The sequence below is a fragment of the Engraulis encrasicolus genome, chromosome 3 (genome assembly GCF_034702125.1).
Source record: "Engraulis encrasicolus isolate BLACKSEA-1 chromosome 3, IST_EnEncr_1.0, whole genome shotgun sequence".
NCBI lineage: Eukaryota > Metazoa > Chordata > Actinopteri > Clupeiformes > Engraulidae > Engraulis > Engraulis encrasicolus.
Window position 1 is genome coordinate 27993188 of NC_085859.1, and position 17500 is coordinate 28010687.

Sequence of the window (17500 nt, forward strand, 5' to 3'; positions counted from 1 at the left end):
GGCAGGGATGGGAAGAGAAAGCAAGATGGGGCTGAGGAAGGGTCATGAAGGGCTGCAAGAAAGAGCAAGGGCCCAAGCTACTCATCTACCAAGCACACAAACAGACCCAGGAGAGGGAACAGCAGCCCATGGGCCCTGCCAGCTTCTCTGAGAGAAGAAAGAGAGAGGACCTTGGTCTTGGTCCATGAAGGAGAATGTGGAGTGTACCCTACGAAGACCTGGTTGTTCAGCTACCTAACACTCAAACACTCAAGCCAGCTGGACTGCCCAGTCACTGCATGCCTAGCTTTGGCTTTCTTTCACTCTTTCTTACGCCATCCATCTATCTGTCCTTCTCTTTGACTCTCATTGTCAACTCTTCATCGACCAAACACACAATACCACTCAATGGCTGGACTGGACAAACACTCAACGTCCTTTTATGTATACTCAAGCGTTTGTGTCCTCTCTCTGTCTCTCTTTGTCTCTACCTCTTTATCAGTCTATCTCCCTCAATTTCTCCTATAATCCAAAGCACGTCATCTTGCTCTTAACCCACCAAATACAGGACAGACTCAGTAGCTGGACAGGACAGACACTGAAGTAGGGCTGCACGATTATGGAAAAAATCATCATCACGATTATTTGGGTCAAAATCATAATCACGATTATTAATCACCATTATTGATTTTTGCTAAAATGAGTGAATTATATACGGGATGAGCAAAATAAAATGAATTGTAATAATTATGTAAAAGGCAATAGCATGAAACAGATTTCTGGCCAGAAACACCAGCCTGTCAGTATCTTGTGGCTTCAAGGAGACTCTCGAAGGTAGGTCACTATTGCCACGATTAAATCCCGATTGAAATCACGATTTCGATATCACGATTTTCGATTATTTTCGATATATTGTGCAGCCCTACACTGAAGCATCCAGCTTTCCCCTTCTTTCACTCTTTCCTACTCTCTCCCTCTCATAATTCAAAGCATCTCCTCTTTAAAAGTCCCTTTCAGGCATATAGTATTTGTTTATTGGTTTGTGCCTTTGTTTATTTACCTTCATTTGTTGGTCTGTTTGTTTACACTGCTGACTTTCAGCCTAGCTACAGTTTCCAGTTTCACTGCCCCCATACCCCACCCACACAGACAGGGAAGCATGCAACACACACACACGCACACACACATACACACACACACACACACACACACACACACACACACACACACACACACGCACACACACATACACACACACACACACACGCGCGCGCGCGCACACACGCAAACATAAACACTAGGAGATAGGAGCTCACTCACAAACACAAACACACATGCAGTCAGGCGCACACACTCAAACACATATATACACACACACTGGCAGCTAGGCATTAATACACAACCACAAACACACAGAGACACGACACACAGCCAGACAGTAAATTGGCAGAGATAGGCACACACACACAAACACACACACACACAAACACACACACACACAAACACACACACACACAAACACACACACACACAAACACACACACACACGCACGCACAAACACAGACACACACACACTAACAAGGTAAGCCGGAGCAGTAAATAGGTTTGTGACTGGCTGCTATCTGCTTCTCTTTCCCTCCACCCCTCTCCCGCCCCCCTCCCCCACCCCTGTAGGCCTGTTCCTCATCATGGGCCTGATGCTGTACCCGGCGGGCTGGGGCTGCGACAAGGTGCGGCAGTACTGCGGGCCGGACAGCTCGCCGTACCGCGTGGGCGACTGCTCGCTGGGCTGGGCCTTCTACGCCGCCATCGGAGGCACGGTGCTCACCTTCTTCTGCGCCATGTTCTCCGCCCAGGCCGAGAAGGCCACCTCCAGCGACAAGGTGCAGGACGAGATCGAGGAGGGACGCAGCCTGGTCTGCGTGCTGTGAGGAGGCAGCAGCAGCAGGAGGAGGTGGTGGTGGAAGAGGAAGAGAGAAAAATAATAAGAAGACGACGAAGAAGAAGAAAAAGAGGAGGAGGAGGAGAAATGGAAAGCATGAGAGAAGGAAAAAGAGAAAGAAAGAGGGAGAAAGGAAAGGAACGGAGGAGAAGAAGTAAAAAAGAAAAACCCCAGAGCACAGCCTCGGCATTACAGTACAAGGGCCATGATTTCTTAAAAGGGATCGTAAAGTTGTCATTTTACCACGTTAAGAACCACTGTCATCAAACCCCCAGCCAGGACCGCGTGGAGCCAGCATGTCATTTAAGTGAGATCATGGCTGGTCTCTCTCTCTCTCTCATCCTCACCCAGTCAGCGGCAAGCAGCAGATGATAGCAGCGAGGCGATAGGACGAGGGAGGCTTTCACCATTCAAGCCCATTGGTCCCCTGGGCTGCTAAATTGGTCCAGGGGTCGAGCTTAAATACCAGCATTCCAGCTTTTTTTTTTACTACACACACAGCAGACCTACCGTATACTGTTTTTTTGTACTTAGCATGTAAGTAGGCATTTTAGGTATGTAGTTAGACTAAATGGAACCGAGGACGACCATCATCATCTACCACTTGTGTATTACTGAACGTATCCGCAAAAAAGGCCTTTCGATATTTTGTTGTGAAGAAATGTTTATAGATGAGGTGAATGTACTTAAAAAAAAAGAAAAAATACAAAACAGTCAAGTGGTGTTAGAAAACCAATAGATGTTTTCTTTTTTTCTTAAATGTGTTGCAATTTTGGCATTTTATGAAGAACGAACAAAAGAAAACCCTAGTATGTCGTTAAGCCAGTACCTTCTGATGGTTTTTATTACGATGCTTCAAAGTCCAAGTTGTTCATTAGTGTTATGGTTGCTCGGGACTCTGGACACGCATAACACAAACAACACAAAAAGAACCCTGACAAGAGTGCAACCACAAGAGGACAAATGAGAGTGACTCAACTTGGAGGACTTTGAAAAAGGCAACAGGACGGTCGGGGGACATACAGTACATACATACCACCACTGTGCCTGCTCGCTCCGCTGCGCTGCGCTGCTTTGCATAGCTCCAGCCTCTCTCGTTTACCCTTATTTGGCCGTCAGATTCTTTAACGGTGAAATCTCTTCTCTACCCAGCGGAATAACATATTTCAAATGACTGTAATATGTGCCTTGTAACTCTGCCACTGTGTTTTTTTTTACAAATATGGATCATGGAATCAGGAGATGGATGAGAGAGCAGTGAGCACCGAGGTTAGCTCAGCATCTAAGTTTGTACGTGTGTGGGAGACAATACACTTTCACATGGGCTGGGTTGGGGAGGGTAGGGGGTTGGGGCTGTTTGGGTGGGCTGAGGGTGGGGTGGGGGTGTGGGTGGGGGGGTTGCTGGGTGCAGGAGGAAGCTGAGCTGACGCCAAGGCAGCTTGGTCACATGTTTCCTTAAATGGTGCAGCGGGAATCCCAATCCCGCTCTCTCACACTCCTGATACGTCCTGACGATGTTTACTTTCACTTATCTCGAGTTTACCGGCACAACTGGACCCGAGCTAAGAAAAATGCTCCAAATGCCACACTTGTCGGCTAAGCACATTCTGGCAAACGTGTGGATTTTGTTCTAAAGGGGGCGCGTTGTTTGATAAGTGAATATTTCGAGCGTTTTGCGGTCTACACAGTACACATTGGGACTGAAAAAACAGCACCAACGAGTGATCGCATTCCCGCGCGCAGAGACGGCCTTAAGGTCAAATAAGGGGGGTAGGTGGAGGGAGACGGGGTGGGGAGTATTGGTACAGCAGATTCAGTGATCTCGTGACCTCTGTGGTCTTACAAGATGATCATGATTGTCCTGATATATATTAATATGATATGGCATATATTATACCTATCCAGATACTATGTCACATCAAATGCCCAGGATCAATGTTTTGAGCTATTAGGTGTTACTGAATATGTATAGTCATGGAATAGGCTACTAACAAATTCATTTGTTTTCATAGCTCATGTTATGGTCTTAGAATGTCTTAGTCATTTCTGTTTTTAATACTGCTCAGTATTTTTGTAATGATTTCATCTTTAGCAGGGACAAGAAAAAAAAAAAACGAGAATGAGGCCTTAGAATATGTCACAATACTGTCTAGAAACATTGTGATAAGTCTTTATTACGTATTAAGATAAGGACAGAATCTTAGCTTTTTTTGTTTTGTTTTCCAAATGAAGAATGGAAGAAATGATAACTGAAAAAGAGAATTGTTTTCCGAGATAGCCACCCTTGTCCCATATTGCTCCTGTAAAGCCTTTTTAACCACTACCACTTTTCCAACCACTAGTACGGACTGACTATAGCATTTCTGACCACTTTGTAGCTCTCCCTCCCCTCACTTTACGGGGCGGCTAGCGTTTGACGTTAAGCTTATGCTGGTGACCATTTACAATTCATTAAAAGAACCATGTGGAAAGTTCGGATCAAATAAAAAAAGAAGAAGCTGTGCTTTAGTTATATAAGGATTGCTTCATACTGCACTCATTTAAAAAAGCTGGAAATGTATGCGCTTTTACACTCCATTTTGTTTGTTTTTTTATTTTTTATTTTTGGAACCATTGTTTAGCCTTAACAGATGCGAAATCATTGTCATACGTCAGGCAATATAATCCAAAAATAGCCGGCCTACCAGCCATTGTGGTTTTGTGCTGCTGCACCTGCTTTATGAAAGAAACAAAACAAAAGCGTGACGCTTTAAACACATATTCCGGTAAACAGGTCTTAAGACCTCTTGCAGTCAGACGGCTTGACCGCACAAACACACGGCAAGCAACCTTCTCAGCAACCAGTTCATTTTGGTGTGGCTCTGAGCGACTCTAAAACCAGAAGGGTAGTATACTATCTGCCCAAGCGGATGGAAGCCGCACCATTTTTACAAAAACAAAAACAAACAACTCTGCTATATCTTTCGGTATCTGACACCTCTGTCAAGTGCAACATGGTGTTGCAGAGACCACCAAAACCACAGTCCCTTTGCACAGGCCCATGGTGGGGTACGGCTCTGTCTGTTATACTGCACTGACATGTGCATCTGTCTCTTATTGTTTTATTTTTTTTCATATGTGTTTATTGAGTTGCCTTTTTTATGTTGTCCAAGGTGCCAAACTAATTGATGTGCATGACATTTTGCTTTCGGGTTATTTTTCTGTTATCTGTTGCATCTGTATGTTAAATGTGGTGCATGTGTGAGATGTGCAATATTCCACTATACTCTACTCTCTGGTAGCGCCCTCTGGTGGTGGAAGGACCAGAGTGCAAGCAGAGGGAGAAAAAACAACGACAACAAATTCAGCTCCCACTCAGTGCTGTATCTTCTGCGTTTTTTAACCTGTTGAAATCAAAGCTATGTTGTAAAGAAGGAGTGGGTTCATGACTTTCTTCTGATTAGCAAAGAATCTCGTTTTATTTTATTTTCTAGAAATTTAGTCGGTTAGTTCAGAAATTAATGGTTCCGTTAACACGCCATTGTTTTGTTTTTCCACTAGAAAAAAAACTTTCTGTGGTCTTTCATTTCATTTCAGACATCAGCAATGGGATCAAGTCATGTGGGAGTTGAAATAATGTAACATAATCTTTTCTTTTTTGTTACTTTATTGAAATTGGAAGTTCTTACTTCATTTTTAAATAAAAGAAATACCGTCTGGAAATAATCCCCTGAATTAGTGTTTTACTTTATTACCGTAGCAAGAACTGCACACAGGTCACCTCACCACCATGTATGAAAGTCACCTTGAGTGTGTTCATTATACCAACAAATCCTCCACGACCCCAGTGGGAAGGTTAGGCTAATGAGGAAAATTACTTCCTATTTCGTACAAGTGAAACAAATGCACCGTTTTCTTTTATTCCTCTAATGCACAACACTGCTGTGACAACAAAACAACCGAGATGTCACAACTAAATGTACTCTTACTACATTAAAAACAATGTTATTAGTACACATTGATTGACTTGTAGAAATAGCCTGTTTGTTAAGAAACACTATTTTTTCCACTATTATTCAAGTCCTTCTTTGAATGATCTTTCTAGCGGTTCATCAGAGTGCTGGGTGAAAGGTTCTTCTGACTTCACTTATGCCGCTCTATTTAAGCCATAGCTGCAGTAAACAGGCTTGGAGGAGCAGAGTATGAGGAAAAGTTCTGCTTTCAACCGTGTGTGGGTGTCTAATGGTATTACTTCAAACCACAGGTATAATAATAAATACATGGTTAGAGCAGTTCCACGGAAGCCAATCTCTCTATGTCTGTTCAAATCGGAGATGCAGATGAACAATGTTCCATTACAAATGTAGCATCTTAAAACTGAAAATGAAATTATACACCCTGCTAAAACAATACAACTTAATATAATGTAATGATAACAAATATTAATGTAATATAATGTATGAATCTAAAAATAATAGCATGTTGTACATTCCAGTCTACAAATACCCACAGGGGTAGGGGTGGCGTGGTGGTGTGAAAATCCTACAAAGGTACTGAACTTGTAATGGTATCTTCATTTCCACTGGTATTAACTAACACTGACATATATCAAATACCCAAATATATACTGTAATATAGTCTGCATGTTCTGAAAACACTGCAAATGCCATAAAAAGTTATTTGTAAATGCAGAAATGCACATAAAACATCCGGCAACCCCAGTGAACAAAATGGACCACACACATGGAGAATCCCTGTGATCGAATCTTTCAATGACTTTTACTGTGTGTGTGTGTGTGTGTGTGTGTGTGTGTGTGTGTGTGTGTGTGTGTGTGTGTGTGTGCGTGTGTGTGTTTCTCAGTAGTTTGTATGTGTTTGTGTGTGTGTGCGCGTGTGTGCGTGCGTGAGTGTGCGTGCGTGCGCGCATGCGTGTGTGTGTGTGTGGCCCTTGTGTGTGTGCCTGTGTACGTGCGCATGTGTGTGTACATGTGTGAAAGAGAGGCCTCTTTGTCTTGTCTGACCACCCAATCAATGTATAATTAGGCATGAGGTGATTAATGTGACCCAGCGGGTGCTGATGAATGCACTGGGGACGGCCCACCGTCTACAAGAGACTATTGGACACAACACAACAGAGAAGATGCACTGAGGAAGGCCCACCGCTTATAACACTATTGGATACAACACAACAGAGAAGATGCACTCAGGAAGGCCCACCGTCTACAAGATGTTAGTGGACACAACATAACAGAGAAGATGCACTGAGGAAGGCCCACCGCTTATAACACTATTGGATACAACACAACAGAGAAGATGCACTCAGGAAGGCCCACCGTCTACAAGATGTTAGTGGACACAACATAACAGAGAAGATGCACTGAGGAAGGCCCACCGCCTATAAGACACTATTGGACACAACACAACAGAGAAGATGCACTGAGGAAGGCCCACCGTCTATAACACTATTGGACACCGTCTACAAGACGGTGCCACCGTCTACAAGATGTTAGTGGACACAACATAACAGAGAAGATGCAGTGCGGAAGGCCCACCGTCTACAAGATGTTAGTGGACACAACATAACAGAGAAGATGCACTGAGGAAGGCCCACCGTCTACAAGACGGTGCCACCGTCTACAAGATGTTAGTGGACACAACATAACAGAGAAGATGCAGTGCGGAAGGCCCACCGTCTACAAGATGTTAGTGGACACAACATAACAGAGAAGATGCAGTGCGGAAGGCCCACCGTCTACAAGATGTTAGTGGACACAACATAACAGAGAAGATGCTACTGGGCAAACCATGCCACAGACTAGAAGACAGACTAGAGATGGCCAACAGTCTAGACACTCTTGTATACTAGGGCTGAAAGATCTCTCATTTTAGACAGAAAATCGTAATCTCAGGCAACCGATTTTGGGATCGTCAAAGCCGGACAAATGAACTCAGCTGCATCCTTCTCAATGCCCCCTAGGGCTCCCCAATGTCCCCCTGGGGTGATAATCCGCCCTGTTGAGAAACACTAGTCTAGAAGATGCTACAGGACACACCACAGCACACCAGAAAATAGGCACGCTGACAGTGCTTTGTCCCTAGTACCTCCTCTCTGCTGTGCTACGGTGCACATGTCTATGCATTTGTGTGTGTGTGTACGTATGTGTGTGGCAGGTAAACATGTGACATGACCTAAGCCCACCCACTCCCAGCCACACACACACACACACACACACACACACACACACACACACACACACACACACACACACACACACACACACACACACACACACACGCACACACACACACACACACACACACACACACACACACACACACAGAAGCAGTGCTCTCTCTGGGCAGGGTGTCCCTATTTGTGTGTGTATATATACAGCACACCGAGAGAGACAGTGGGAAGCCTGTTATGTGTGCGAGGCGAGCAGACGGATGTGTTTAGTGAGAGTGAGCGTGGTCCTCTTGTAGCTGTCAGGTCAGAGTTAGGGGGAGACAGTAGCATAATTAGGATATTAATGGATTACTGCTGCTGCTGCTGCTGCTGCTGCTGGAGCTGTAGGCCATTAATGTTTCCAGACCAGTGCAGCCCCTAGCATACTCACCATGCTCACCACCAGGAGCATCACAGCCTCGTATGGCTCATTCTTTTGAAACTGGGTTGTCAATGGACCCGAGGTCGATCTCCCGACAACCGTTGTAAATGCGTTCTACTGCGACAGCTGGGGACAATACAAATGTCTGAAAACACTAATGTTAAAACAAACTTGGAGTACACCGAAGTGCTCCGAGTTTGTGTTTCCGAACCCCAAGTTGAGTACCCGTTCTTTTGCACTTTCCCGAGGCGGAGGTCTGGGTTTCCGACAACCGATTAGTGCAGATCATGGGGTCACCAGCGGGCCTATTCAATATTTGCTGAAAACACTCAACTAGCCTACATCATAACAACACTGCTATGACATTTCTGAGAACCTTAAGAGTGATTCTACGATTTCCCTACGCTTTTGGCAAAAGCAAAATGTCAATTATCAGTATTTTTTTTTGACTAAATGACCTAGATGTTTACATAGTGTATATATTTAAGTTTCCAAACAAACAAATTGCCAAGCTTAATCTTAAATCATTTGATAAATACTCTAATGAAAGTGAACATTTGCTTAATTATTTTGTCAACAGTGTTATGGACAAATACTATGTCATTTCAAACATATATAAAAATACTACAGAGTTGAAACAATATATGTTTGAAAGTGCTTATGTCCCTTAGCAGTAATGTTGTCATTAATCTGTGCAACTGATATAGAAAATGTGATTGTTGAGCTTCATAAGTAGGATTTTATGAGTCACTGTGATACAGACTGACACATTTTTCATCATAAATCCCTGTAACGTCTGATTTGAATATAGTCACCCTCCTTACACAAGACTTCCTTCTCCAGAGATAATCCCTAGTGTATGTTCATAGGATTTTTCCAACACATAAGGGATCAATAGCGCAAAAACACTTTCAAAACAGTCAACGGTGTAACTCAACTGTGTTACGGTCAACAGTGCAGGGGAACAAGTCGGCACTTTTATAGGAGAAAAAAACAGAGCAGACAAACCCATCACCCTAGAACACTAATTATTTTGTTTGTTTGTCTGCCAATATGGATATAAATTGGCAAAAACATACTCCTCCTCAACTGTCATCAGTGTTGCCAGATTGGGCTGGTTCCCGCCCAATTGGGCTGCTTAGGATGGCCGTGTGCGGGTAAAAATGGCATCTATCAGAAAAACCTTCCCACTGCCATATAAATCAATAGAATTGGGCGGGTTTTTAGGGCGGATTTTGATCATTTTTTGGGCTGGAAATCATCAGTCTCATCTGGCAACCCTGACTGTCATACTTAATTGTAACACCATTGACGGTAACACCGTTGACATTTCAGCCATTTTTATGGTGTTGTGCTAACTGAGGACCTCAGAAGTTCCACCACAACACCTTAATCAATTCATGTATCTGTATGCTTTATCTGTGTTTTTCTACGTGTGATTTCTAATTCAGATTCTTATGAATATGTTGATAACACTGTTGACAGGCAATTTTCCCGCTATGAGAACATGAAAAAGAATGGATTAAATTATGGAAGGATGGAGCTAAAAATGTACCAAAAAGTCTTCCCGTATCCTGCCAAAGAGGTTATGACATCACGTGATGTTATTCGTATGGCCTAAGACCAAACCATTACTGATTTATGGAGGCGGTTTCAGACTGTGACACGGTTAACACAGTTTTCGTGGACACACACAAAATGGCAAATTTCATGTATAATGGAAAGGACAGTGGTCTTTCTGACAGTTTTGTCATATTGTGATGATTACTGTGAATCAACATTTGCAATCGTCTTGGGCAAAACAAGTTTCTTTACATGCTAATATGAAGACTGAATCTGACATTTGGAAAACAGGACGGCATGAAAACGCCCAATACCAGTATTAAATATTCATTCTTGCTGAGGGAAATAATGCTATGTCTACACTTTCTGTATTATATGAAAGATAAATGTTTTCTAATGTCCAAAACATCATTGGATGCAGTTAATAGTTAGTGGAATTGCCAAATAAAATCCACGGACTTAAAAGTGTAGGCGAATTAGAGAATCACTCTTAAGTACAATTTGAGAGACAGTAAGGGTTATAACATAGGCTCTGCGCTAAGGGCTTACGTAAAGTAGTTCCACACCAACCCGACGATTGGGTGTCAGGACGAGTTGAAGACGCTCTGTAAGAATCGGCTTGGTGTGTCTCAGTCTCAGTCCCGTTTGAGGGGGCTGGAGGACAGTGGGCTTCGTTGGTCTGCTACGGGACAAGAAAACAACAAATAGGTACGGATATTTCATGCATTTTAAGGTGTACATGTCCTTTTTAAAACATGGGGGCCCACACAAACAGAATAGAACCCACCAGTGTGTATTTAGCCTTAGTGAAAATGTTGGGGTTAAATCTGGAAAAGCTCAAAGTTGATGGCCACAGTTTTTGTTGTTGTTTATGGTTAGCAACTACACTGTCAAGAAACAGGGTCCAGAGCAGCACTTTTGGCAATTGCCAATTATGTTCGTCTCGTTTTCTTCATTGTAATGCTCGTCAATACCTGAAATTTACTTGCAAGTTGCAACTATATGTGTTCCCTTTTTTATTAGTGCTGTTGAGTCTAGCCACCCCCACACACCAACCAGTCGCAGAACGCTCACGCAGCCGGCGAGTTCACTGGAGTCGGTCTGGTGTGTGTGTGACCACAATTTCCAGCTGATCAAGGGCAACAGAATTCGACATACAACGGTCTATGTTAGCAGTCAGAGTTGTCTCCAGTCTTTTTTGGTGTGCAGTCAGCTTTAGTGCAGGTGGGGGTTATAAGGACATGTGACATGCTGGGCCCAGAGCAGTACAACCCACCAGATCAGAGGTGTTGCAAGGTAGTCAGGGTGAGGTTAAAGGCACTTACGTAGGAGTTAGTTAGGAGCCACAATTAATATTTTGAATGGGGGGGGGAAGTATCAGGAAGGTCGCAGTTGGGCTGGGGGGTAAAGTGGACTCCTTTACCAGCAAAGAGTCAAGGAATATGGGAAGAAAGTTTACCGGTACATACGTCATCATGCATGAAGGCTGGGATTCCCCACTTCCGCCAAGGAGGTTGTGTTTTCGGTCACATTGGTTTGTCTGTCTGTCTGTCTGTCTGGTCTGTTTGTCTGTCTGTCAGCAGGATAACTCAAAAAAGTCATGATCGGATTTGGATGAAACTTTGTGGAGTAGTTGGAAATGACCAAAGGAACAAGTGATTACATTTTGGTGGTGATCCGGATCACAAACCGAAACCAGGATTTTTTAAAGACTTTTCACCATTGCTAGCCTAGAAATCTAGACGACCCTGGTGACCGCAAATTGAATTGCGGGACAGGCCGAATTTTGACATTCCAGTTTCCAACTAAAAAGAAGTCAGAAAGGCTTAAAATAAAAATAGGGTGTAACATAGTCAACTTAAAAAAATAAGATATATATATATATTTTTTTTTAACTTTACTTATGATAGGAAAGTGAAGGTCGTGACAGGAAGCGAGTGCGGAGAGAGAGACAGGGAAGGGGCGGCAAAGGACCCGTGCCGGGAATCGAACCCGGGTCAGCCGCATGATAGACGAGTGCCCTACCGGATGGCCACGGCAGGGCCTCTGAGTGCATATAGTTTGTTTTTGTTTTCCGTTGGAACACCAGTGAGGAATTGTGGGAGAATTCCAGGTGCACCCACACCTGAGCTGCGGAGGGAAGTTACTTAGTATCTCCATACCAGATGGTGGAAGTCAGGTAAGTGGACTCACTCACCCAAAGCTGATTGCTGCTGCTGCTATCACATCTGTTAGGATATTTTTCAATCTCTTCAATCTTTTCCATTTTTACTTCAAGTTATGAAAAGTGATGGCAGCAAAGTACCAAAGTCCTTCCGTATGTCTCATGAACATCAAAGCATCGGAGAGAGCCGTCAACCCACGAAACCTGATGTGATGTGATCAGGAAGTGCATGATTTGATATTTCGCTGTAATAACAATCAAATACTGTGATGTAGTAAAATGCCCAAATAAAATATTCAAATGGAGAATTCGAGGAATAGGAGTTTTTTTTCCCCATAATCTATGTCAATTTTGCTAACTGAGTAACCAAAATCACACACAGGGTGAATTATGTCTAGATTAAAAAAAATAAAAAACTGTAATTTTACGGGTGCAGCAGTAAACGCATGGAGTAAAAACATAAAATTACGTTCACAAAACAGGTCAACAGTATATTTTATGCTTTTGTATTTTTCAATTTAGCTTTCTATTCGGCATTACAAACTAATATTTAAACCGTTGGCTATTTAGCCTATTAGAATTAAATTAAATTAGGGGCCCCAATGGGGGCCAGGAGCACTTCTACAGGGGCCATGGACCCCTTTGACCCCCGTTCTAGAACTGCCTGTTTCACGACAGAATCCAATACAGTATGGTAAAGCCCCATACAGACTGTGGCCTTTCTCTGTCTGCACTATGAGAAATGTTGCTTGTACTAGGACAGAGAGTGAGGGTTTCAGCGATATCTCTGTCATCCAATGTCAACCTTGCTGTACCCCCCCCCCCTCATTGACATTACCTGAAATAAGTAATTACAGAGGAACTACAACGTAATATGTTGACAATTTTGTAAGAGCACTGTTTTTAAACACTGTATTTGTTGGAATAGCATGGAATTGCAAACATTGTATGTTGAGTGTTTTTTTTATTGTTGTTGCGAGGTTGGGGGGTTTGGGGGGGGGGGGGGGGGATACACAGTCAGCACATGTACAATATCGCAATTTTATAATAGCACCCTTTTTAAAGGCTGATTATTTGCACACGATTACAACCAATATTTGGTGTAGTTGGGGTACCTCTTTTAACCGTTTATTATTTTCACGCAATCACAAACACAAGTTGTTGTTGGGTTACCTTTTTTAACCATCGATTATTTCCACACAAACACTAGGTATAGTAGAAGTACTTTTTTAACGGTCTCTGATTACTGGCACGCAATGACAAGCATTATGTGGTGTTTTAGGGGGTGGCCTTTGTGGAAGGTGTAGTACTGCGGAGTCAGGAGGTATAAGGCAGGAGGACCTTGTTGTTCCAAGGGCAGTGACCCCGGCTTGCCCCATCCAAAGCAGCCATTTATCAGCTAAAGCAGCGAGGAGAGTAAGGGGGGGGTGATGGATGATGAGTTTGGGGGGATTGCGGCACGGCATTGCACCCCTCTTTTATACCGCCATAGTCCAGTGACTCCACCACGCACAGCTGATGGAAACCAGCATTAACCATAACAATATCACTAAGGCCAGTGTTGTTAACCATAACAATATCACTCAGTCCAGTGTTAACCATAACAATATCACTCAGGTAAGTGTTAACCATAACAATATCATTTAGGCTAGGCCAAGGGATCATGATTGTTTACACCCATAACAACATGATGAAAACACACACGCGCACGCACACGCGCGCACGCACGCACGCACGCACACACACACACACACACACACACACACACACGGATTATACAGGACATCTGCCCGTGTTCTTCTCTGCTGCCAAAGCATATCAGCCAACAAGGAAGGCATCATTAACTATCTCCTATGAAATTTCACCCTTTTGATAAAATTCGAACCAACTTTTGTTTGTCTTTAACCCACGTGTTTATTTGAACTGAGACTTGTTAACATTGCTCAGGCAGTGTGGTCTCCCCGGTAGTGTAACACAGGTTATTACATGTGCTTCACAAACATCATTTCTAATCATTACTGCTAAGAGTCAGGCATGGCCTTTATTGCTTGCCTCCACACACACACACAACACACACACAACACAAGCGGTGTTCACACGCGCTCGCGTTTGCAAATAGCCTGTTTTCAAACACCTAATGATTGAGAGAGCCGTGTGTCTACAGCACATCAATATCAATATTGAACAAAGGAGTGGACCTGAAATATTTTGATTCTGCCTCTTTAGCCGACTTCATGAGATTATGTCTGATTAATCTGATGTAATGAAGCCAATTATTCTGTTTCAGTGCATCGCGCTAATAGAAAGCCAGAGACTCCAGGTGCAGTTACACGCTACGGCCACTTGGAGGAGCCCTTGGAAAGTAAATTCTAGAGACGTTTAGTGGGCTGCAACTGTGAAACAGTGGTTGTGGAGTTTGGAGTGAGCACATATTTTCTGGATTTGTGGTGTTTTCATGAAAGACAAAAGCAATGGCTTGGATGGATGGATGAAAGTTACGAATGGCATAAAAAAATAAGCAGAGAAAGAAAACAACGTGACAGAAAAATAGACAGTGATAATAAATAAGACACACACGCTACAGTGTCACTCACTCGCTTGCATTTATTTTAATAGCATGGCTGATGGTGGTGACCCTGTTAACATTCATCACCTAGCCTGCACAGCAGGTAATATGCAGCATCTGCCAATTGCCTACTTTTCTCCCAGTAATTGTAGACTGTGATTTGATTATTAATTTGTTCATTAATACGCCTCCTAAGGAACTGGTTATTATGATAGATTCGGTTGTTTATTTATTTTAAAAAATTTTCACCACCAGATATTCTTTGGCAATCAGTCAAAATGATAGTCATACTAGAAGAAATGCACTTGTTTGCAGAATTTAAACACAATTTCACTTGTCGACTTTTAACTCTACCTTACCCAAACTATTTTGCCCCAATAGATAGGCCTATTGAGTGAAGCAGTAGATTAACACAATGTTGTGAATCGCCTAATAGCAATTTAGTGATTATAACACACTTGTTTGTATGTTTGCATAAATACTGACAGTGTTGTGGGTTGTGTAAAAAAAGAAAAACCCAACACCATCACACACAAGATGAAATAATGTAATGAGAGGAGAGGCTGGTGGTAGTCGCCATATTTGAGCGGTAATATTTTAAATCACAACCCTAGTTAATAATCACCTTGTCAAATAAAATTATGTGAATGTGTTTATCCTTTTGGGGTGGGCGTTTTTAATGCCCGGTGATTTGCCCGACTACCTCGAAAATCCTTCAGTATGGCCATTACACAGCCTTTTACCCCCCCCCCCCGAACATTCGATCCCCCCCACCACCACCACACCCACCACACCCACCACAGCACAGCACAGCACAGCCTGGGCATTTTCTCCTCCACATTATCTCACATTAATAGGAGGCCATTGCGAATATGTATGAATAATCAATGGCGTAGGCAGTAGCGGCAAGGCAAAGCGTCCGGGGCCAGAATGGTCCTTAGCAAAGCCGAGCATGAATCTCCGCTAATGGCACGCATCTCCTGGATGTAATTAGGAATAATGCACCGCTTGGGTATACAGACCATCACATGGTTTGTTTGCTGCAAAATGTGAAAGGTAAACATGGACGGCTGCGGGGTGGGGGGGTGGTGGTGGTGGGGTGACTTTGATGGCGGCACGGATAGTGAGGGGGGGGTCGAGGAGGGGGGGTGACAGAAGAAGCGCCCGGTCTCATTTCGCAGAGTTCTCCGAGGTGAACGCGGGCCAAGCCACTGGAAACAGCCGCTCTCCCTAATGGCCAGTACATTAGTCTTCTTAAACACCTGGTCATGGCCATTTAGAAATGTTCATTAACCACTGATGCAGAGTGAATAGGTGCGATAGTTCACTCCTGGCTAATTGGTTGGATGAGGTTGACTGTTGATTCGGAGAGCACTTCAGTGTTGAACATTAGGGCCAAGTGCTAAAAGCTAGACCCACAATTACCCATTTGAATTGGACATGAGAAAATTGTGGGACATTATCAAGCCCAATTTTTCCTTTCTTTTTTTTCCGCCCATAGTAACATGACAGAAACAAAAAAATCACACACACAGACACACACACACACAGACACACACACACAACTTATAATGCATTATATTTTTTCCAGCTACCGAGAATTACTCATGGAGTAAAATGCGCCTTAATTTTTTCATTTTATCACTGCAATTATTTTGCTTTTTTCCTCCCTTATCTGTCGCTCCTTCTCTCCTTCCAGCTGCCGAGACACAACACTATGGTAAGCAAGGCCCAATTCTCTACACATTACACACTGTAATACAGCCTCATTGGAAAATTGAAAATTACATTTAGTGACCCCAATTCCCTGGAATGAGTAGCCATGACAGTGGCGGAGGCGGTGTTGCTGAATCGAGAGAGAGAGAGAGAGAAGGAGAGAGAGAGAGAGAGAGGAATAGAAAGAGGAAGAGAAGGAGAGACACACAGACAGAGAGAAAGAGAGAGAGAGAGGGAAAGGGAGAGAGAGAGAGAGAGAGAAAGAGAGAGAGAGAGGGAAAGGGAGAGCAAAAGAGGGAGTGAGAGCTTCCTGGCTGGTGAAAAATCTTTGTGGTGACATCCCTCTCTCCTCTGTTCTCCTGTCTCCTTCAGTCCTCTCCTCCCTTTTCTAAACCTCTCCCCCCTTCTCCTCTCCTCTCCTCTCCTCTCCTCTCCTCTCCTCTCCTCTCCTCTCTGCTCCTTTCCTCTCCTCTCCTCTCCGTTCCGTTACTCTCCTCACCTCTCCTCTTCATTCCTCTCCTCTCCTCTCCTCTCCTCTCTTCTCTCCTATCTTATCCTTTCCTCTCTTCTTCTCTCATATCCTCTCTCCTCCTCTCCTCTCTCTCCTTTCATATCCACCGCTTTCCTCTCCACTCCGCTCCTCTCTTCTCCTCTCCTCTCCTCTGATCTCTTCTACTCTCTTCTCCTCTCCTTTCCCCTCCTCTCCTTTCCCCTCCTTTCCTCTCCTCTCCTCTCCTCTCCTCTCCTCTCCTCTCTCCCCCTCTCCTCTCCTCTCCTGTCCTTTCCTTTCCTGTCTCCTCTCCTCTCCACTCCTCTCCTCTCCTCTCCTCTCCCCTCCTCTCCCCTCCTCTCCTCTCCTCTCCCCTCCTCTCCCCTCCTCTCCTCTCCTCTCCTCTCCTCTCCTCTCCTCAGTCTCTGACAGGCAGGCAGGCAGAGCTGTGGTCTGGTGGTATAAAAGCATGTGGGGCAGGCTGTTGTTTTT

The 17500-nt window shown here is 43.8% G+C and overlaps 1 protein-coding gene across 2 annotated transcripts in view; it reads left to right on the forward strand.

The window, feature by feature from the left end:
* The window catches only part of lhfpl2b (LHFPL tetraspan subfamily member 2b), a 21840-nt gene extending 16213 nt beyond the window's left edge, over positions 1–5627 (forward strand). For both annotated transcript variants that reach the window (XM_063195131.1, XM_063195133.1), the window contains exon 3: positions 1655–5627. In XM_063195131.1, the coding sequence (XP_063051201.1) occupies positions 1655–1911 (257 nt within the window). In that variant the 3' untranslated portion in view covers positions 1912–5627. The remainder of the gene's footprint in view (positions 1–1654) is intronic.
* The last annotated feature ends 11873 nt before the right edge of the window (positions 5628–17500 follow it).